The sequence below is a fragment of the Mauremys reevesii genome, linkage group 10 (genome assembly GCF_016161935.1).
Source record: "Mauremys reevesii isolate NIE-2019 linkage group 10, ASM1616193v1, whole genome shotgun sequence".
NCBI classification, from domain to species: Eukaryota; Metazoa; Chordata; order Testudines; family Geoemydidae; genus Mauremys; species Mauremys reevesii.
The window spans coordinates 51,130,387-51,154,673 of NC_052632.1; the positions used below are offsets into that span (position 1 = coordinate 51,130,387).

Sequence of the window (24,287 nt, forward strand, 5' to 3'; positions counted from 1 at the left end):
CCTGTTAGTTTGACATCTGTAGTATGTAAGGTCTTGGAAAAAATTTTGAAGGAGAAAGTAGTTAAGGACATTGAGGTCAATGGTAACTGGGACAAAATACAACATGGTTTTAACAAAAGGTAGATCGTGCCAAACCAACCTGATCTCCTTCTTTGAGAAGGTAACAGATTTTTTTAGACAAAGGAAACGCAGTGGATCTAATTTACCTCGATTTCAGTAAGGCATTTGACACGGTTCCACATGGGGAATTATTAGTTAAATTGGAAAAGATGGGGATCAATATGAAAATTGAAAGGTGGATAAGGAACTGGTTAAAGGGGAGACTACAACAGGTTGTACTGAAAGGTGAACTGTCAGGCTGGAAGGAGGTTACTAGTGGAATTCCTCAGGGATCAGTTTTGGGACCAATCTTATTTAATCTTTTTATTACTGACCTTGGCACAAAAAGTGGGAATGTGCTAATAAAGTCTGCAGATGACACAAAGCTGGGAGGTATTGCTAACACAGAGAAGGACCGGGATATCCTACAGGAAGATCTGGATGACCTTGTAAACTGGAGTAATAGTAATAGGATGAAATTTAATAGTGAAAAGTGCAAGGTCATGCATTTAGGGAGTAATAACAAGAATTTTAGTTATAAATTGGAGACATATCAGCTGGAAGTAACGGAGGAGGAGAAGGACCTCGGAGTATTGGTTGATCACAGAATGACTATGAGCTGCCAATGCGATATGGCCGTTAAAAAAGCTAATGGAGTTTTAGGATGCATCAGGCGAGGTATTTCCAGCAAAGATAAGGAGGTGTTAGTACCATTATACAAGGCACTGGTGAGACCTCATCTGGAATACTGTGTGCAGTTCTGGTCTCCCATGTTTAAGAAGGATGAATTCATACTGGAACAGTTCAGAGACGGGTGAACTAGGATGATCCGAGGAATGGAAGGAGACTCAAAGAGCTTGGCTTGTTTAGCCTAACCAAAAGAAGGTTGAGGGGGGATATGATTGCTCTTTATAAATATATCAGAGGGATAAATATTAGGGAGGGAGAGAATTATTTAAGCTTAGTACCAACGTGGACACAACAAATGGATATAAACTGGACACTAGGAAGTTTAGACTTGAAATTAGACGAAGGTTTCTATCCATTAGAGGAGTGAAGTTCTGGAACAGTCTTCCAAGGGGAGTAGTGGGGGCAAAAGACCTATCTGGCTTTAAGACTAAACTTGATAAGTTTATGGAGGGGATGGTATGATGGGATAGCCTAATTTTGGCAATTAATTTGGCAATTGACCTTTGATTATCAGCAGGTAAGTATGCCCAGTGGTCTGTGATGGGATGGGATGTGAGTTACTACAGAGAATTCTTTCCTGGGTGCTGGATGGTGAGTCTTGCCCACATGCTCAGGGTTTAACTTATCACCATATTTGGGGTCGGGAAGGAATTTTCCTCCAGGGCAGATTGGCAGAGGTCCTGGAGGTTTTTCGCCTTCCTCTGCAGCGTGGGGCACGGGTCACTTGCTGGATGATTCTCTGCAGCTTGAGGTCTTCAAACCACAATTTGAGGACTTCAATAACTCAGACATAGGTTAGGGGTTTGTTATTGAAGTGGATGAGTAAGATTCTGTGGCCTGCATTGTGCAGGAGGTCAGACTAGATGGTCCCTTCTGACCTTAAAGTCTATAACCTTAACGATAGCCAGTGCTACCAGCTTTGCCTCTAACAAATAAGAAAAACAAATGGCAAAAGTTGGGATATTGGTCCACTGTGAAACAGACTGGGTAGAATTTAAGGGTTTGTCTACAGGAACAGTTTGCAGCAAGCTGGGATGTGAATTTATCTTGCACTAGCCAGCCACAGACTGATTGCCCATGTGTACACGGCTGACAAGCATTAACAGATTAATGAGTTTTCACCTAATCGCATTTCAAAGACTAGATGAGTTTGTTAATGCATGTCAGTAGGGCCTACACAGACAGTCATTCTGTGGCAGGCTAGCACAGGATAGATTCACAGCCGAGCTTGCCACAAAACTAAAATGTCCATGTATTGCTCTAATACTGACATTCTGCAGTAAAGTTTTCTTTGTTTTGCTAATTGTTCTTAGATCTACATATACCTCTGTTGTGAAGCATTATAATCCCCCGTCTTTTACAAATTTCTCTCAAATGCTCAGAGAGATTCTGTTTCTAGGATGATCACATCCAATTACTCTTTTTGTAAAAGTCTGGCCTTGGGGAAAAGCTGCATGGGTTTGTGTTCTACAAGTCGAACAAACCCAAAAGTATGCCAACGGTTGCCTTTTCTCCAGTGACTGAGTGTACGGGGGAAGAAAGAGTCAATATCACCCTTTTTAGCCAGACGGTGAAATTTCAGATGACGACAGTGTGCATACATGCTGAGAATATATTTTTCAAGTATAGTGAACCTGGAGGGAATACAGGCTATATTACTGAAGTCTCAGAGGTTATAAATACATAGCCTGTCCTCGTAGAAAGGAACCAGAAGACTGTGTAACCCCCTCATTTTTGTGTATTGCAGGCTTGATTCATCCATCCTGCTGCTGGTTGCATATTATGCAAGTTATTTCTACTGGTCTTCATAAGCATGGATCTGCTCAGATCCACCAGTATGAACACAAGTGTATTTCCACCTGCCATTTTGCACTACCAAGGAGCTATCCCAAATATGTCAGTGTGGGTAATGTATGCCTCCTCTTTTGGATCTGCTCTCCTACATCTGTCTCATTCCCCTCTTAGTACAGAAAAAGCTTCATGCATTTGCTCCATCACTTGTCACACAGCAGTCTCCTTCACAGGCTCTTCATGGAGCGCAGCAGTTTGTAGGCAGAGAAGTAGGTACCTGCCCTCACAACTACCTAAGTTTCCATCAGCCTGGGAAACAAGTTCCTTTCTCACCATTTCCACCTTCAGCAGACAACCGAACTATGGAGTTTTCTGCTGCTGTTGCTTGGAGATCACATATCTAACCCAAAAAATGTTGTTCAGGGAAGTAAAAGGGATTGTCTGAACTTACCTATCTCACGTTTCCGTTCATTTGTCGTGCAATTGTGGAAAAACTCTGTCATTAGACTCTCCAAAGCGCGCAGGGAGGCCTCTTCTGATGCCTGACAATGACATTTAAAGGAAAAGTAGGTCAGAAAGTGCCTCTGGTTTACATTCAATTGTAAGCAAAGTTTATTTCCTTATAAGACAAAGTGCTAAGGGGTCCATATAATGCATGCTGGAGGAACAGTCTCAGCAACCAAACAAAAGAGCAGCATGTTACAGAGTGAAATTTAATATGAAGTTCACAAACTGTAGAAAGAAGTCAACAGCTACTAACAGAATATGCCCAGGATGAGTAAAAAGCCTCAGAGGTTATTTTAAAGTCTCATTTGTTCAGTCAAACTTGTTAATGAGAGCACCACTTTATAAAGCAAGTTCCCCTCCCCTCTAATTACAGACACTTGTTCTCGTTACAAATGTTAGTTCATCCATTGGAATAATTCTTACATGAACACCAGCTTCATATTAACACACTTCAGAAATTCAGAGGCATCATAGCATAGCAAACTGAACAAAAGACTAGATGCTAGAAGTCCTGAACTTTATTCCCAGCCCTGGCTCAACCGGTGGCCATGGTCAGTTTGCCACCTCTTTGCTTCAGTCTGCTCATCTGTTTTTAAAAAAAAAAAAAGGAGGGGGGGAGAGGGGGCACCACCAATGTACTCCACTTGGCGCAGGGAAATGGGAGGGATTTAAAGGATTAATGTTCGTACAGAGCTTTGACGACTGACTGCTATACAAATGTTTAATAATTTGATTCAGGGAGGATGAGTTGCCTAATATCTTTTCCTTTTTTGCCAGCTGCAGCTTGGTTTTTAGAAGACCTCAAAGACAGCGGCTCAATAGGCAGCAGTTACAAGGTAGCTACAGCTTTATTTCACCCGAGGGCCACCTGTAATAAATGGGACTAATTCATTTGTTTCAGTGTCTGGAGATGGAATGATTATGTTGAGCCAGAGTTAGGACGATTCTTGACCCAATCAGTATGGAGGCACTGTGTTTGCCCTTCTCATCTAACTCTTATAATGGAGAGCCCTCTTGTCAGTTTTATCACTAATGGTTTTGTTATAGAAGAGACATGCCATTTGTCATTTCTCCAACATTTGCTCTTTCACTAATAAGACCACAGACTTAAGCCCAGACCTTCCTCGGGACTATACAAAGGGTAGTGGCACAGGGAGGCAAGCATCTACTGTAGTCCTATGTCAGGCACGAAAAAAGTTACATATAAACCAAGTCTTTGCCTACACTGACAATTTCACAGGTGCTTAAAAAAGCCCTTCTCACCCCCCCGCCCCCCCGCCCGACAAAAGTTCAGCCACAGCAAGTGGCAGTATAAATGGCTCGTTGTGGGCAGCAGCACTCTCCTATCAACAACACAAATCCCGCTCATAGGTGGTGGAAGTATTTTGTCAGCAAAAGTGCCTGACTTTTAGCGACATGGCCCTGTTGCTAAAAGCTGTGTAGTGTGGACAAAGCCTCAGGCAGACTAGCACTGTGACAGGTAGTCTTCTGGGAGAAGATCAGTCTACACCACCTACAGAAGCAGTATGAATTTCTCTACTGCTAAAGCCCAATTCCACATGCTCCACACAAGGCATCCAGTTTTTCTAGCATTCCACTGCAGAACCAAGTTGGAGAGGATATTTCTAAGCTTCCTCATCCCCATATCACACACTATGAGAACCAATAATTTAATAAAAGATTAAGAAAAATACAGCTGTTCTCCTAGCAACTGATAATGGATGCTTTAAGCCTGGTCTACAGTAGGCGTTTAAACCGGTTTTAGGAGCGTAAAACCGATTTAACGCCACACCCGTCCACACTAGGAGGCACCTTATATCGATTTTAAAGGCTCTTTAAATCGGGTTCTGTACTCCTCCCCAACGAGAGGAGTAGCGCTAATATTGGGATTAACATATCGGAATAGGGTTAGTGTGGCCACAAATCGACGGTATTGGCCTCCGGGCGGTATCCCACAGTGCACCACTGTGACCGCTCTGGACAGCATTCTGAACTCTGATGCACTGGCCAGGTAGACAGGAAAATCCCCGCGAACTTTTGAAATTCATTTCCTGCTTCCCCAGCGTGGAGAGCTCATCAGCACAGGTGACCATGCACAGCTCATCTGCACAGGTAACAATGCAGTCTCCTGAGAATCGAAAAAGAGCCCCAGCATGGACTACACGGGAGGTCCTAGATCTGATCGCTATATGGGGAGAGGATTCAGTGCTAACAGAACTGCGTTCCAAAAGATGAAATGAAAAAGTATTTGAAAGAATTTCTAAGGCTATGACGGATAAAGGCCACAGCAGGGACTCAGTGCAGTGCAGAGTGAAAGTTAAGGAGCTCAGACAAGCCTACCAGAAAACCAAAGAAGCAAACGGAAGGTCCGGGGCAGGTCGAAAAACATGCCGCTTCTATGCTGAGCTGCATGCAATTTTAGGGGGCTGCGCCACAAGTACCCCACCCCTGACCGTGGATTCTGAGGTGGGGGTTGTAATCTCTGCCATGTCTGAGGATTATGCAGACGGGGAAGATGAAGATGAAGAAGAGGAGGACGACTTAGCAGAGAGCACACAGCACTCCGTGAGCCCCAGCAGCCAGGAGCTTTTTCTCACCCTGACGGAATTACCCTCCTCCCAGCCCTCCCAAGCAACTATCCCAGACAATGACGCCATGGAAGGGACCTCTGGTGAGTGTACCTTTGCAAATAGCAAACATTGTTTTTTAAGCAAGCGTTTTTTAATGATTGATTTGCCCTGAGGACTTGGGATGCATTCGCAGACAGTATAGTTACTTAGAAAAGTTTGTTAACATGTCCGGGGATTGAGAGGAAATCCTCCAGGGACATCTCGATGAAGCGCTCCTGTAGGTACTCCAGAAGCCTTTGCAGAAGGTTTCTGGGCAAGGCATCCTTGTTCCGCCCACCATGGTAGGACACTTTACCACGCCATGCATGTAGCAAGTAATCAGGTATCATTGCATGGCAAAGCATAGCAGCGTATGGTCCCGGAGATTGCTGGCATTCAAGAAGCATCCGTTCTTTATCTCGCTGTGTTATCCTCAGCAAAGTGATATCGTTCAGGATAACCTGGTTAAAAATCAGGAATTTAAGTAAGGGGGATGGCCATTTTCCTACTGGGTTCGTGGACTGCAGCAGCTTAAAAAAAAATCCTTTCCTGCACGTAGCCAAGCGGGGGGAGGGGAGGAGTGAAATGCTGATGATCTTTTTTGTGTTTGGCCAGCGGGGATCTTCCCCAAGCTACCAGCCACGCAGTGGGTGGGGAGGTGGGAAGGGTGTTGATTAGCAGGGAGCTAGCGTGGTATTAGCCATGCGTTGGGGGGAGGGGTAAATCACTACAGAAGCCGAAAGACAGTGGCTTACCATGGCCGCATGCAAGCTGAATTCTGATGCCTGGACCTGTGTCTGTGAGATCTGTAACTCCAGAGCTGCAGGCACTCAGTATTAAGATGAAAAATGTGACCTTGTAGGGAAATCACATGGGCTATGTAAGGTGAATAGTGCTTTTCACTGTGAAAGAGTATAACCATTGTTCTGTAAAATGTATCTTTTAAAATATCTCTCCCTCATGCAGCTGCAAATTTTTCAAGCGTCCCTCCCTCCATCCCAAAGGCTAGCACAGATAAGGCGCAGGAAAAAGAAGACGCGAGATGAAATGTTCTCGGATATTATGGAAGTTACACGCAATGAAAGAGCTCATCTGAATGAGTGGAAGGACGTGGTATCAAATTACAGGAAAGATGCCAGTGAACGTGAGGACAGGAGGGACACCCGAGATGAGAGGTGGCGGCAGGAACACCGGCAGGAAAATCAGCGGTGGCGGCAGGAAGATCAGCGGTGGCGGGATGCAACTCTGGGGCTGCTGCGTGATCAAACTGACATGCTCCGGCGTCTGGTGGAGCTTCAGGAACGGCAGCAGGATCACAGAGTGCCGCTGCAGCCCCTGTATAACCACTCTCAACCCTCACCATGTTCCACATCCTCCTCACCCAGACGTGTAAGAACGCGTGGGGGGAGGCTCCGTGCACCCGCCCACTCCACCCCCGTGGACAGCCCAACCAGAAGGCTGTCGTTACTGTGAAATTTTTTTAATGGCCTTCTCCATCCCTCCTATCCTCCTCCCAAACCACACCCTTACTTCTCTCCCTCTTTTTATAATGAATTAATAAAGAATTCATGATTTTTAAATGAGAGTGACTTTATTTGCATAAGTAAGATGTACTCAAAGGGGGAGGGTGAGTTGCTTACAGGGAATGAGTCAATCAAGGGGGTTGGGTGTTCATCAACAAACACAGCAGTCACACTGTACCCTGGCCATTGATGAAGCTCGTTTTCAAAGCTTCTCTGATGCGCACCGCTTCCTGGTGTGCTCTTCTAATCTCCCTGGTGTCTGGCTGCGCATAATCAGCAGCCAGGTGATTTGCCTCAGCCTCCCACCCCGCCATAAAGGTCTCCCCCTTACTCTCACAGAGATTGTGGAGAATACAGCAAGCAGCAATAACATAGGGGACATTGGTTTGGCTGAGGTCTGAGCGAGTCAGTAATGTGCGCCAGCGCGCCTTTAAACGGCCAAATGCACATTCCACCACCATTCTGCACTTGCTCAGCCTGTAATTGAACAGATCCTGACCACTGTCCAGGCTGCCTGTGTATGGCTTCATGAGCCATGGCATCAAGGGGTAGGCTGGGTCCCCCAGGATAACGACAGGCATTTCAACATCCCCAACTGTTATTTTCTGGTCTGGGAAGTAATTCCCTTGCTGCAGCCGTTTAAACAGAGTAGTGCTTCTGAATACGCGGGCGTCATGAACCCTCCCTGGCCATCCCACGTGGATGTTTGTGAAACGTCCCTTGTGATCCACCAGTGCTTGCAGCACCATTGAAAAGTACCCCTTCCGGTTTACGTACTGGGTGCCCTGGCGCTCCGGTGCCAAGATAGGGATATGGGTTCCATCTATTGCCCCCCCACAGTTAGGGAATCCCAGTGCAGCAAAGCCATCCACTATGGCATGCACGTTTCCCAGAGTCACAACCTTTCGTAGCAGCAGCTTAGTGATTGCTTTGGCTACTTGCATCACAGCAGCCCCCACAGTAGATTTTTCAACTCCAAATTGATTCCCGACTGACCGGTAGCTGTCTGGCGTTGCAAGCTTCCACAGGACTATCGCCACTCGCTTCTCTACTGTGAGGGCTGCTCTCATCTTGGTATTATGGCGTTTCACGGCAGGGGCAAGCAAGTCACAAAGTTCCATGAAAGTGCCCTTACGCATGCGAAAGTTTCGCAGCCACTGGGAATCGTCCCACACCTGCAACACAATGCGGTCCCACCAGTCAGTGCTTGTTTCCCGGGCCCAAAATCGGCGTTCAATGGATAGAATCTGCCCCATTACCATCAGGATCTCCAAAGCGCAGGGGCCCGCGGTTTGAGAGAATTCTGTGTCTACGTCCTCATCACTGTCATCGCCGCGCTGCCGTATCCGTCTCCTCCTCGCCTCGGTTTGAAGGTCCTGGTTCACCATATACTGCACGAGAGTGTGCGAGGTGTTTAAAACATCCACGATTGCGGTATTGAGCTGAGCAGGGTCCATGCTTGCTGTGCTATGGCGTCTGCACAGTTCACCAAGCAAAAAAGGCGCGAAACGGTTGTCTGCTGCTTTCAGGGAGGGAGGGGTGAGGCTGTACCCAGAACCACCCGCGACAATGATTTTTGCCCCATCAGGCACTGGGATCTCAACCCGGAAATTCCAAAGGGCGGGGGAGGCTGCGGGAACTATGGGATAGCTACGGAATAGCTACCCACAGTGCAACACTCCAGAAGTCGATGCTAGCCTCGGACCGTGGACGCACACCACCGATTTAATGTGTTTAGTGTGGCCACGCGCACTCGATTTTATACAATCTGTTTTACAAAACCGGTTTATGCAAATTCGGAATAGTCCCGTAGTGTAGACGTACCCTAAGATTTAGCATTCTGCTGCTAAACAGAAAATACACATTTTCCTGTTGTCCTTCCTCCATGCATCTCAAAAATCGGATGCTCCATAGAAAAAGCCACTTGTGATTGTGAAAGCCACAATTGATACATCAGGAAATGCACACACAGAATACTTACAAGAAGTAGCAGTATAAGCTCTAACAAACTGTGGAGAAAAATATACATCAAGTGTCTAGTACACAGCTTGGTCACAGACAAAGCTGCAAATGTATCCAAGGTGAGAAGAAATTTAGAAGAGAGTCCCCAAGCTAACACACGGCTGCAGTGCTCATTTGATGAACCTCCTAGCCAAAGACTTCAGTGTTCCAGAAATAAAGGTGAATGTTGTTGAAATTGCAAAATACTTCCATAACAACTACTTTGCAGCAGCTGCTCTGAAAAAAAATGGGAGGAACCAAGCTAATTCTCCCACAAGACGTGTGCTGGAACGCAGTAGTGGACTGTTTTGAGCACTGTATCAAGACCTGGCCTAATCTGATGACAGTTTTTGAACAAAATCATGAAAAAAATAGATGGCACTGTCACAGCCAAAGTTCCCAACATTGGGCTTAAGAGAAATGTTGAACATATGCTGAGTACCCTGAAGCCTATTTCTGTAGCCTTGAACAAAATGCAGGGAAATAGCTGTTTTATTGCTGACGCTGTTGAAATTTGGAAGGAACTGAGTGAGATCTTAAAAGAGAAATATACAATGACAGACTTAAATTACAAGCGTTAAAAAAACAAATGGACAAGCACCATCTCCAGCTCATTTTCTCGCAAATGTTCTAAATACTCTGTACCAGGGTCAAACCTTAACTGCTGAAGAGGATGAGTTGGCTATGACATGGACATCCAGCAATCATCCCTCCATAATGCCAACTATAATAAACTTCAGAGCTAAGGGTGAACCATTCAAGAAATATATGTTTGTTGATGATGTTTTAAAGAAAGTCACACCAGTGAACTGGTGGAAGTCACTTAAGCACTTGCATTCAGAGACTGTTGAAGTGATAATCTCACTTTTAACAGCAGTAGCTTCTTCTGATGGTGTAGAAAGAGTCCAAAGGAAAATATTCTATCATTCCAAATTGAGAAATTGTTTGGGACCTGAAAGCAGGAAAGCTTGTTTTTCTTTTCCAGATTACGAACAAGCAGGAAAATGAAAGTGAAGACAACTGAGTTAGTTGCAGATGCCAATATTTTAAGTTTCTCATGTTGACCTGGCTGACATAGTCGATTTAATTAAAAAAAAACAAAAAACACACACTTCATTTAACTATTTTAGTTAAAAACAATTTTAACAAAAACAAACCTGATTTTAAAAAACTTGAATGTTTAACTAAATTCAAAAATTCATATGCTTGTTTTGTTAAATTATTATGTTTGCTGTTGAAGAAAAAAATCCAGAACACACAACGTTGTTGTTTTAGTTAAATAAAACAATTTAAATGTCTGTCTGGTGATGTTCTCCTCCTAATATAGCATGGCAAGAAAATCCTTCAAATATTAATGATTAACCTGTTGAACTGGAGATAGTTCACCTCCCAATAGCTTCATTTACCTTTACTTTTTACCATTTGCCTTTGGTAAATGAAATAACCAAACAATTATTCATTTTCTGATATAGCTGTAAAACTAATCTGAATAAATCACTTTAAAAATGTATAGTGTGTACCGTGAAACCTACATCTATCTGAGTTGTGAAGAATATGTATCAAGGTTAATAAAACCGACAAGAATGCACTTTTGTGTAGAAATCCATGATTAAATCGAGTCTTCCTGACTACTGATTTAAATCATGATTTTAATTAAATCAAATCCACCCTGGCATAAAGTCTCAGTCTGAGGATTCAATTTTTTAAAAATTCCAAAATAATCAAAAGTTGTTTATATAATATATCCACAATGACATTTCCACACATTCCTTTCTCTCTGTAGAGTGGAGTGCATACTGTTTTATATTCTTTCCTACCCTACTACCTGCTATTCGATTAGATTTAAATGTACAAATTCAGCAGTTTAGCGTACACTCTTGCAATTCAGTCCCTTGCTGCTGAAGGGCAAACGTTACATCTCAATATTTGCTTCAGATGTCAAATAGGGAAGAATGAATTGTGAGTTGTCAAACTTTGACCACAGCAATATGAAGCAGCCAATTTCCTCCACAGCAGAAGTGTTTTTCTTCCTATCCCACTGAAGGAAGGCCTCTCACAAAAAGATTACACAGCAGCCACACACACACGCACGCTAATATTCATCTAGGAGCATCAGGTCTTGCCTTGTTTGGTACAATTAATTCTACGCTTTTCAAGCTTCTTGATAGCTCTTCCTATCTAAAAAATTGTTGATGCACAATGGACAATTTAAGAAAACAGATGCTTAAAATTAAGCTCCTACTTACATGATTTTTTTTTTTTTTTTAAAGTACTGCGGACTTGGCAGCTTATCCAATGACTAATGGGAGTTACTGGGCACTTTGCATTTTTGAAAGTCAGTTCACATATTCAAGAGCCTAACCCTCTGCCCCCCCCTTTTTTTTTTTTTGGTTTTCCTTCTTTAAATCTCAATCTATGTCTTCATTATAAAAAAAACCCAAAGAATACAAAACAGATTTAGTGTTAACATTTGTTTTGAGAAAGCCATGGATGGGATTGCTGAAACTAGCTATGTATTCATCATGTGTCCAGTTGCTATAGGACATGGGTACTCTACGCATAGGTTTGAAAGAGCACAGGACAAACTAGGAACAAACAAATCTTCCCTTCCTGAGAGTGCCACACACCGGAAAACACAACTAACACTGGACAACAGGGCTCCCCAGAATTGCATCTTATGGAAAGCCTGAACAAATATTTATTTCAAAGCATGCTCTAAAGTTACTCAGACTAAGATAGATTTGGGACAGAAGAAAACAAGGACCCCCCCCCAGACTGTTATGCTCTCCAGCTTGCAAGATACATGGAGCTCAAAGTTTCTACCAGATGAAGGTGGCATGGCAGAAATGGCCTAGGTTAACTGGAACCTAGTCCATTAAGGGCTCTGCAGATAGAAACTAGCACCCTGAATTTGCCCAGAAATGAGCTGTCAGTAGGTAGACAGTACAAGTGCAATAAACTCTTGCCAGTCAGGTCTACTCACGTGGGCAGCAGTATTCTGCATTTGCTAATGTTTGAGTAGCTTTCAAGGTTAGCTCCACATAGTGTGCTGCAATTATTCCCATAGATAGGGCCCCTTGACATAAGAAAGGATACACTCCCATCTCAAGGCTGAGTAATGGAATCAGGGCACTGCCTTGAGGAGACTGACTGCTGAAACTAATTTCCTTGCCGTACCCTTGTCTGGTCTTGTTGTTTGAACCCCAAGCAACTGGGGACCACCAGGTGCTGCTGAAAATAGCCTCCAACTCTCACCTCAATGACCTTCCCCAGAAAGGCTTGAGACTGGGCTGCAACTGGCAAGATTTCGAGTTATTCTGTGTAGAAGCTGGCAATCCACCTTACCTTGGGGGAGGCATTAAAAATCCCCATCAACAAAGAGCCAAAGTATCCCCCACTCACTTTCACTAACTGCAGAGGGCATAACAGCCTTACTCTTCCACCGTGTATCAGAGATCACTAATTGAGAAGCTGGTTAGAACTTTTAGGGAAGAACACTTGTTCCCTCCTGCTATCACAGTCCGGGGGGGTCGGGGGGGGGGGGAGAGTTCAACATCCAATCAATCCTGTTTGCAAAGCAGACAGAACACCCAAAATAGTTCCACTGGTAGGGACTTCCCAGATACTAGGACAGAGTCTCAGTCTCACCACAGCATAAGAGTACACAAATTATTTATAAGGCGGGCAGGCAGATTCAGCACCCCAAACTTTTTTCAAAAGATGTTTCATCCACCTATCCCACTGCTTCATAAATTGTGGCTGCCAGTTAACAATGGTGCCCTGAAAGGACAATGGAGGAAGAAGTGTTTAGGGGCAAGCAGGGCTTTGGAGCTGTGCTCCAGGTCCACTCCAGGCAAAAACCTGCAGCTCCACGCTCCAGCTCCGGGCTCCACTCCAAAGCCCTAGGGGCAAGGGTACTGGTAGTCAAACAGACTGCCGTATCTCACCAGGACATCCACACACTGATACCAGAGAACGTTTGAATCCAGTAGGGGGTATGTCTTATGGAGAGGTTCATCACAGTTGGTCTACCTTGACTACTTTGTGGGGGTAGTTGTTTTTTTGTATTCTTTGTTGTAACTGAATTCAATATATTTGAAAACATCCAAAAATATTAAACAATAGAATACCATTTATTTAAACACCACGATTAATTTTTTAAACGCTTGACAGCCCTATTTAGAACACATCTCATATTCACATTCTTATCACATTTCAACCATTTCTTTAATTCCTACTCCCTTCCCTTTTCATTGCCTTGTGAAGTTTACCACAGATAGTTTTATAAGGATTCTTTAGAGGTGTGTAGATATTTACTCAGCCTAGTTATCTGCTAATCCAAAGTCTTCAACCTATATGACTAGAAAACAATTGATTAATAGTTAAAGAAAAGCATAATTCCCTCCTTTACTTCAAAGAAATAAAAATTATAGTTTGTCACCAAATAGCTGTGGATTCTGGAATATTGACCATCCATCCGCAAAAGTTTCCAGGCATTCAAGTAAACTAGGTATGTAGGCTAATTTCAGAACCATCATTCTTTCATTTTACTTTAAGGCTTGACAGCAATTAACTGGATATCCAACCTCTAGTTATTTTCTAGGTCAAAAGAGGATTAAGATTTGCCAAAAATTGACAGCTTAGATTTTGTAAACCCTGATTTATTGTAGCTTATAATGTCACTGACATATCTTTTTAATATTTAAAAGCCATTCAGTATTTTACTGCAATATATAGTATATTGTTTTAGTCATAAAATGAATTATTATAGGTTAAAGCTACAAACAGTGTGGGACTGACAACTAATTCTGAATCAAAGTGTTTACAGCATTTACAGTAAAGTATGCATAGGCCAAGATGTGAATTACAGGCAAACATTTGAGCCTTCATATTTGAATTACACCACCATCCACTGGAGCCCCCAAAACTGCCTATATCCAATTAGGCAGACAAGGTGGGTGACATGACAGAAAATGGTCCAATGAAAGCTATTAGTCAGAGAAACTCTAAGTATGTTTCCCAGATCTGAAGCTGAGTTCTGTGTAGGCTAGGGGTCGGCAACCTTCAGCACGCGGCCTGGGAACAGCGAACCGCAGCTACTGGGAGCTGCGGGGGGACGGTTCCTGCAGACAGTTACTGTGAACAAAATGTCTTGCAGATTATCCTGATGGGCTGCATGCAGAAGGCTGCCGACCCCTGGTATAGGCTCAAAATCTTGTCTCTCATTAACACAAGTTAGTCCGATATAAGGTATTACCTCACCCTCCTCGTGTCTCTAAAATCCTGGGACCAGCATGGCTATAACAACATTGCATGAATCCAATTAAAAACATCTAAAGCTTTAGAGTTCAAAAGAATCATCGATTTATCTTGACTGCACCTGAAACAAACTCATATTTGAGATACATATTCCCCTTGAATAGAATAGAAATTAGAAACTACTTATTACTTTATAAACAATTTAAAGTTTTCCCCTGGGAAGCTTTTCCATTTTAAAGGTTTTGGGGTTTTTTTTGTTTCCCCAGCATCACCTTCTTCCTTCATTTCACATTGTAAAAAGCTTAACTAAATTTTCACAAATATGTAAGTAAACCTAGATATTAGGCTTTCAGTTCCTCCACCCCAAAAACATTTGTTCCTATAGAGATGATTGAATTATTCAGGTTTTGCTCTCAAGATTTAATGCTTTTTAAAAGGAAGTGAATATTTTTAAAAGCTTGTCTCTAATGATTTTCCATACCAACACAAGCTGTTAACCTTTTAATGTTTAATATTAAACGCTCAGTATAGAATATTGATCAGAACAAGAACTATGCTCTAAATATGATGCCAAACATTTTCAACAGGAAACTGGTGTCTCTTGTTGCTTTCCTAAGGTATGAATTTGGAGACATGCATATCCCGGTATGAAAAAATACAGATAAACCTACTAAAAGCTAAGTGTTCTTTCAAAATGTTAACTGCATCCACAAATACAACTTCAGTTGTGGGACAGTTTCCTCTGACATTTGAGAATGGTTTTATACCCCGCAAATCACACACCTTGAATGTTACAGTTCATCCAGTCTTTTGTGGCACAATACTGATGGTATTTTCCCTCTCAAAATGAAGCTAAAGGACAAAAAACTCTCTCTCTCCATTGATTTATTAAGTAATTTGTCCTCTACCTCTACTCTAGTCAGATTTTGAATCCAATCCCCCATTCCTTTGTTTTGACTTTTCCAGCTCTGTTTAATATCTGCATGTGCTGAGAGGTTATGACAGCAGAGATATTTTTCAGAGGCCACTAGACTTATTTCTTGGGCTAGTGAGTGTTGGGTAAATGGCCTCACCATATACTGTAAATTAACAAGCATTGAGAAATTTTAGCCACCAACTAGTCAGAGGACTAAACCCAGTGTATTAAAAATGCAGCCACTAGGATCTTGGACATCATTCTGATGTCACCTCCCTCTTCCCCTCTCCCCCCAGGAATCCATCTACTGTCTCCCCTTTCCATCACAAATTTAAACCTCTTGGGCCTTCACAACTCAGCCCTTCCATACTTACCTGTTCCAGTATCTTATCAAATTATACCCCCTCCTGCCAAACCAATTGTGTCAGCCTGAACCACTGGCTGCTTCATTTCTCTCCTTTGCACATTCTTCCACACAGATGAAACACTTGAGTGAAATAGCTTGTGAAGCACTACCATCTCCTCCAAATTCCTCCCCTACATCTATTTCTGTGCTGCCCATAGAAAGTAAATTGGTAATAGCCATGTAGAAAGCCACTGAGGACTGCTGATTTTTTAAAACAGTGATTCAGTACCATCAAACTATTCCAAGCCTATGTAAATGCATTTTCTTACCCATCACCCTTCTCCGCCTTCTTTCAATTTTCTTTCCAATGGTGACACACACTAGACTAAGTTCTTCAACACAGAGACTGCCTTCTGTGGTATTTGGACAGCACCAGCCACAACGGGGCCCTGATGTCGATCTGGGCCATTGGGTACTATGCAATGAATGCAATTTAAACATTTATCTATTTTATTAGTTAAAATAGCAGTGTTGGTGTTTGAGACACCACCCACTAGTGGAGAAACCAGGAAGGCCACAGCTCTGATTTCTCATATATTTTAACAGCCATTTTATTTCTCCTTATTGAATGTTACAGCTATTTAAAAACAAAAACAAAACAAAAAAACAACTTTGCAGCTCACTTTTAAGAATACATAGTTGAAGGTAAATATATACTGAATCGAATGCATTAAAGTACCAGGAAAATAATTCACATCAACCAATTTATATTAAGAATTGGTGGGAAATCTTCAGGTAGTTCCTTGAGAACTTCAAGGCAACATGAGGATATGAACAACTCCAAAGAAGCTATTAGAATCAGAAAAAAATCAAAAGGGCCACTTTAAGCTCATCTTTTAAATAAACTTTCCTCAGGTGACCTTTAGTGTCAGGGTTCGTTAACCCAGCCAATCTCTCCCTAGATGCAGTTGAACAAATTATGAAGCAAGTGTGTTGATAATGGCAGTCTGAAACAGTAATTTGTGACACAACTGAAGCATAGCCTCTGAATTTGCAGCATTTAACGATGCAAGGTAGGATTATGAAGCGTAACAAGTATGCAAAATTCTTACACACCAAATTTCTCATCTCTAGAAAGGTCAAATGTGCACTACATGGAGGCAGAATTGTAAGGGGAACAACCAGTATTAAAATAGGCACTTAGACATTACCTTTTAGTCATTTTCTGAATGACTAATACCATTAGACAATACTGGTACAATGCAACACTAGGCGCCAACATTATGTTGGAAGGGTCTCCTTAATAGTGGGAGAAATATCTGCAATGCTCAAATGCAAGTCTCCTGTTACAAGTCTGAAACAGTGCATACACCAGCAGAATAATCCTTATATTATATGTACTAAATTACTGATGTACTATTGGCAAATTAAAGGAGTTCTTCAGGCTTCATTCTGGATTTCCTTGCTGCACTTCAAGCTCTTTTTTGTGGTTTAACGAATCGAAACTAGATGAAGCTTCATTTTACGTTCAGAAACGGCTAACACTCATGGTATATCTGAATAGACTGGCAGACTGCAAACACAATCTGGTGACCTGCTTCATTCATGTTAACAGCCAGAGCTTCAGCAATTCATCAACATGGCACCCCATTTGCAAAACTGACTTATCTACACACCACTATTTAAGCCAAAACCCACCGCAGAAAATTATGGCAAACTATTGGTGTATCTCACAATAACAAAAGACAAACATCAAGTGAGGATGGAGCAGGCAATGGAGCAACCAGAGCTGCTACTCTTCCTCCCAACCTGCAACAGAGCAAGATGGCCAACATGTGAGCTGTTGAGCAGCCACAGTGCAGCTGTTTGGAGTGCTCTGTCACATCCAGAATTACTTCTGGAACTTAACAACACTTCCATTTAAAAGTCCCAGGGCAGAGCTCGTTTTCTGTTAAAAAAATAAACACATTTTCTTACCAGTGACCTAAGGAATAAAAGTGGCCACAGATTGACCACTTCTGGAGTGGACTGTGCTATGGAAATCTATCTTACATGCAAGAAATTTGTCACTATTATAAATACCATCTCCTGTAAGCACCTTCTGATACACACAAGCGCTCAAGCTGGCATGACCAGCTTCTAGAATATCTACAGTAATCAATTATTTTTTGTCAAGGCCCAAATTTCTTGTCCAAGGTATAGTCAAGGTTCAGACTCCAGAGAAACACTTTTTTCACATGGCAACAATAATGGTGGTAATAAATAAATAAGATGTCACAGCCCGTTCAAAAGCATCTGGCTGTCCATATTTGGCCTGCAGTCCGCCTGTTGACGGGGGGTCATATTTCTCAAACCTTCCTGTACAGACATGGTTTGAAGCACAGTTAATTAAACCTAAAGCCATGTTTTGAAAAAAAAAAAAAAGGCTCAAATGTTTAGGGTCAAATTCTATCTTAATGGATGATTGCATGAGGGCCAATGGTAAATACAATCCAGCTGCCTTTTGGGGGGTGCATGCTCCTCCTCCTCCATCTGAACAGTGCTGGCACAGTAAACCTTGCATTGCTCTTGTGTTCGGTCACAGACCCCAAATAAGTGTTATATTCAGGGTCCATATTTTCTTTGAGAAACCTGCCAAATGAAGCTAGAAGAGCTGGAATGATGACACTAAGTGGCATATGGTATTCACATCATAAGTTTTTATATGGCACCTTTACATATATTAAGCATAAGCCATCCCCTCTGTGAAATGAGTTTTACATCAGCCATTCTCAGATTGTAATCTGTAGGCCACTGGTGGTCTGTGGGGTGCTGGCTAGTCACATGATACTGACTTGCTGCCTTGATTCCAGCTGCATTAAGAGACTATTATAAAATATATTACTTTCCCATGTGAACAATTGCTATAGCTGCCATAAGGATGTTGCATGATCCTAAATGAGAGGGGAGGTGTCCAAGACAAACATTAAGATATATTCTACACTACGAGAAATTGAAGACCCTGGCACTATATCATTTTATAGATAAGCTGAGGCATAGAGATTGCATGACTTGCCCAAGGTTAAAGTAAATATCAGAGTTAATACTAGAACCCACAGTCCAGCTCCAACCACTACACATTCTTCAGTGTGTATATAGGATAAGCAGCTCTTTGCGAGTGGAACTGCTTTTTTCTAGCTATCACAGATGACAGGCATGGATCAAATTAGTTAACCCAGGTAAAATAGATGTATGCTCTTTTGAGGTCAGCGGACACGGAACAAAGTCAAATACCTGCCCAGTGTGGTTAACAGAGTTGCCAGCTTACGAATGGTGAGATACTACACAGATGACTTGCTTTTTCCTCAGTACCTGCAAATAGTGACTCAACAATTAAAATCCTATTAATTAAATTTGGAAATTCATATGCCTAAACCAAACAACTTTGCAGTCCTGCCCTTCATTGCACATCCTCCCTACTATTTGTTACCCCAAATCATTGGGTCACACCTAAAATACGAATGGAAAGATCCTGGAGACAGGAACCTGGTCTATTTGTCCTGTAAAGCACCAAAGCACACTGCTGGGTGCTATAAAAAAAAAGAAAAAAAGAATGGTCCTTCCTACAGTAACCTATCTGTGATAGAAGTCAGTCACCACCACAGCTTGAGATCACTTCCCCTTTACCTAGATATGCACATCTAAAAAGTACAAACAAGATCACGCAACAGGCCAAACAAATGTGTACAAGCAATTTCCATTTCTAGCTAATCAAGTCCATTGGAATTTTGAGTGAATAAATAAGTGAAAGTTCTCAGAGGGAGGAAACCATATTCAACAGAAAAGGGGAAGAATGGTTCAGAGTATCCAGAGATCATCATGTATTTGAAGATCAATATTTTGGCCATGTGTTGGGCTTTGGAAACTTAAGCTAGCCATTGAAAAAGGATTTTTAATGTAAAGTCTGGAATCTCTTTGCTTTTCTGATGAACCACCACAATTGGCACCAAAGATTATACGAACAATGCAGATACAATGTGAATTAGGTGAGGATCACAGTAAATGAAGTCCCCCAGCTTTGTATTTAAAATCATCAGCAGCTGAGCATTTTTTTTGTAAAGCTTTTAACTGAATTTTCAAAAGAGAACACTGCTCCACCTGCTCATCAGCACAAAGACATCACAATTTTAAACTGCTTTTAAAGAAGATTCTCTCTAATGAGCTATTCTACTGTAGTAGCTGCATCTCTCTTTTGTTCAGAGTCTGGGGGTGGCAGAAGAGTTTTAACAGTGTCACATTTGCCTACCTGCACCAAACTGTACAATCTGCTTTAGTGCGTTTTCAAGAGCACTAGTCTGAACACTTTACAGCCTACAATTTTTGCAAACACAAACCTGAACTGAGAGCTACACAGACAAAAAATAAGGTGACTGAACATACAACACAAACAATTATCACAGTAACAAGCAAACAAGGACTCTAATTTGCATTTGATTGTAATCCAAGCCTACAGAGCCCTAAAAATACACACCTACCTATTTACTAGACATAAAGCTTTCCATTAATACAAATAGAAAGTGAATAGAAGAAGAAACTGACAGTACAGCATATTCCCCTGAGGAGAACTGCCAATTTAAGCACAATCCAGTATCTGATCAACTCAGTTTGCAAAAGGCAACCAATGCTGGAGCTTTAATTGCATCGAGAAATCCCAATTTCACATTCTCCAGGTAGTTCTCTGGCATTCATTCCTATTAAGAGTCAAATCTACTACCTTGGGCAGAAGCTCTTGTCACGCTGCCACACACAGCACACTATTGGCACAGAATTACAGACTGGAATGTATGGATTGTAAGATCCTCTGGGCAGGAATTGAGAGTTCTATGCCTTGTACAGCAACAAACACATTGGCTGCACTTAATTTATTTCTACAGAAGTTGGTTCAAGATAAATATTACTACTATTACGGTACCGTTTTTGCAGAGGAGTGTCAGAGAAAGGATGAACAAGGAATACTAAGACAAAATCAGAGTAAGTACCTAGTCCACTGATGAAGCAAAAAAAAAAAAAACCATGGAAATATCCCTTTAAATACAGAAGAGCTCTTTCATCTGAATCCTCCTTCAGCGGCAGATGGGACCCACTATGCGTATAATGCATGTACAAGTGAAGGGCTGACCTCCCACATTTCAACTAGAGCAGGGTTCTCAAACTTTTTGTATTGGTGACCCCTTTAACACAGCAATCCTCTAAGTGCTACCCTCCTTATAAATTAAAAATATTTTTTAGTATTTAACACTATTTTAAATGCTGGTGGCAAAGGGGGGTGGGAATGAAGCTGGGCTGGAGGGGCTCCCGCTGACAGCCTGAGCCCCACTATGTGTGGGGTTGACAGCTCGCAATCCCCCATGTAATAACCTCGCAACCCCCGTTTGAGAATCCCTGAACTAGAGGAACAGGAAGTATAACAAAGTGGCCAGTATATGACTAGGTATGGATCAGCCTGAGCTGATGCACTCCAGTCCACCCCTTGATCACCACCAGTGAGAAGCAACAAACTGATGCCAGAGCCTTGGGGAAAAGCTCCTGCAAGGCAGTTTCCTTTCTCCCCCACCTCCCCCAGGACAGAGATCAACCTCATTCTCCTGGTCCCGCAGCTGCCCACAGAGGGGAGCTTGAAAGACTGGGGGACTTCCAGTCATAAGAATAGGAGAGTCCTTGGTATGGAGTATCTCAGACTCAGATTCCAAGGTGAGAAGCAACCACTGTCTGACCTCCTGCATAAACACAGGCCCGTAGAACTTTCCCAATATAACTCCAACCAATCTTGATTTAAAAATAGTCAGTGACGGAGAATCCACCACGACCCTTGGTAAATTGTTCCAATGGTTAATTACTCTAACTATTAAAAATGTACACCTTATTTCCAGTCTGAATATGTCTAAACTTCAATTTTCAGCCACTGGATCATGTTATTTCTACCTCACCTCAAAACATCATGACAGGTTTCAGAGCGGTAGCCACGTTAGTCTGTATCAGCAAAAACAACGAGGAGTCCTTGTGGCACCTTAGAGACTAACACAGAACTAGAAGAACTAGTAAAAACAAATCAACAAAATGGATGCAGGCATCTACAAACATGTAGAGTATGTCTACACTATGAAATTAGGTCGATTTTGTAGAAGTCGATTTTTAGAAATAGATTTTATACAGACAATTGTGTATGTCCATACTAAGCACATTAAGTCAGCAGACTGCGTCCTCATTACCGTGGCTAGCATCGACTTACAGAGCGGTGCACTGTGGGTATCTATCCCACAGTTCCCGCAGTCTCCGCTGTCCATTGGAATTCTGGGTTAAACTCCCAATGCCTGATGGGGCAAAAACATTGTCATGGGTGGGTTTGGGTACATGTCATCAGTCACCCCTCCCTCTGTGAAACCAATGGCAGACAATCGTTTAGCACGTTTTTTCCTGGATAACCCGTGCAGCATGGAGCCTGCTCAGCTCACAGTCACCAATGCTTTCATGATTGGCAGGCTTCGGTGTGACACTTGTATGTTTTTCTCCTTGATGCAAACCCACCCCCTTTGTTGATTTTAATTCCCTATAAGCCAACCACCCTCCCCACTTCGAAATAAAGTAATTATTGTTTTGAAACCATGCATTCTTTCTTTATTCATTAAAAAAAAATAAGATAATGGACAAGGTAGCCGGGGTGGGGTGGGGGAGGAGGGAAAGACAAAGCCACACTGCTTATTGTAGCCACACTAAAAATCAACAGCAGCCTTCTCTTGCTTGGGCCATCCTCTGGAGTGGAGTGGGTGGGTGCCTGGAACTCCCCCCCCCTCTCCCCCACGCATTCTTGGAGTCTGGGTGAGGAGGCTATGGAACATGGGGAGGAGGGGAGGCGGTTATACAGTAGATGCAGCAGGGGGCTGTGCTCTTGTTGGCTTTCCTGCAGCTCCAACAGACGCTTCATCATGTCCATTAGCTCCCCCATTAGCCTCAGCATCGCATCCTGCCTCCGCTCTTCACGCTTACTTAATTCTTTCCTGGCCTCTGCCACTGAATTAAGCTGTACCCTATCAGTGCTGGAGGACTGCATGAGCTTGGAAAACATGTCATTGTGAGTGCGTTTTTTTGGCCTTCTAATCTGCGATAACCTCAGGGACGGAGATGATAGGGGGAGCCCAGAAACATTCTACGCTCTACGATTCTGGGGGGACTGCATGGTCACCTGTGCTGCCGAGTTCGCCACACTGACCAAACAGGAAATGAAATTCAAAAGTTCCTGGGGCTTTTCCTGGCTAGTGCATCGGAGTTCAAAGTGCTGTCCAGAGCAGTCACAATGGAGCACTCTGGGATAGCTCCCAGAGGCCAATACCATCAATTTGCATCTGCACTACCCCAAATTCAACCCAGCAAAGTCGATTTTAGTGCTACTCCCCTCGCCAGGGAGGAGTACAGGAGTTGCTTTTAAGAACCCTATAGGTCAGGGGTTCTCAAACTGGGGGTCGGGACCCCTCAGGGGGTAGCATGGTTATTACATGGGGGGTGCCGAGCTGTCAGCCTCCACCACAAACCCCACTTTGCCTCCAGCATTTAATGATGTTAAATATATTTTTAAAAGTGTTTTTAATTTATAAGGGGGGGGTCACACTCAGAGGCCTGCTATGTGAAAGGGGTCACCAGTACAAAAGTTTGAGAACCGCTGCTTTAGGTTGACGGAACGGGGTTGGTTGCATGGACACATTCATTTTTAAATCGACTTAATGTGGCTAAATTTGACCTAACCCTGCAGTGTAGACCAGGCTGTAGATATTGCCACAAATATGGGGAGGCTGAAACAAAGACTTGGAGCTCAAGTCAAAAGAAAATTGTGAAAGGCAGAAATTGTTAGGCTTAGTCCACACTAAAAAGTTTTGTCAGCATAGCTATGTTGGCTAGCAGTATGGGGAAAAAAAAAAAATCACCCCTTTAGCCAACATAGCTGTGCTGGCATAACACCTGGGATAGGTGCAACTATGCTGACAGAAGAATGCTTCTGTCAGCGTAGCTAAAGTCTTTCAGAGTGGCGGTGTAGCCAAGCCAGCCAAAGAACTCCGCCTGCCAGCATACTGCATCTCTACTAAAGGGCTACATCAGCATACCAGCAAAAGCTCTGTAGTGTAGACAAGCTCTTAGACAAAGAAGTGCCTATGGGGCTTGAAAAGGGGTTCTATAATTTGTGGAGACTGTTCAAAGAGACTATAGGAGAGACTTTTGGTGGAGTGAAGAGAAGAAAACGCTTCCTTTCCCCTCCTTAAACATAATTAATGAGAATCGGACACTTGGATAAAGACCTACTTAAAGTAAGCAATACAATTAAGACAATCCCACTTTCCCAGCACTTCATAAAGAAAAGAGCTAGAAATAAAGGTATCTTGTGAGTAGAATCCACTTTCCTAACAAATTTAACATGCTCATCACTCAAGGATTCTAAGAGTAGGGCATTTGCATCAGTGCATGTGTTTCAGAGAATGGACTGTCTCTTATTCGAGGACCCACTTGAACACCGAACTCAA

The 24,287-nt window shown here is 42.7% G+C and overlaps 1 protein-coding gene across 3 annotated transcripts in view; it reads right to left on the minus strand.

Annotated features, from left to right (window-relative positions):
- The window catches only part of XPO6 (exportin 6), a 113,231-nt gene that overhangs the window by 79,727 nt on the left and 9,217 nt on the right, over nt 1–24,287 (minus strand). For all 3 annotated transcript variants that reach the window (XM_039491378.1, XM_039491377.1, XM_039491376.1), the window contains exon 2: nt 3,032–3,122. In XM_039491378.1, coding sequence (XP_039347312.1) covers nt 3,032–3,122 — 91 coding nt within the window. The remainder of the gene's footprint in view (nt 1–3,031; nt 3,123–24,287) is intronic.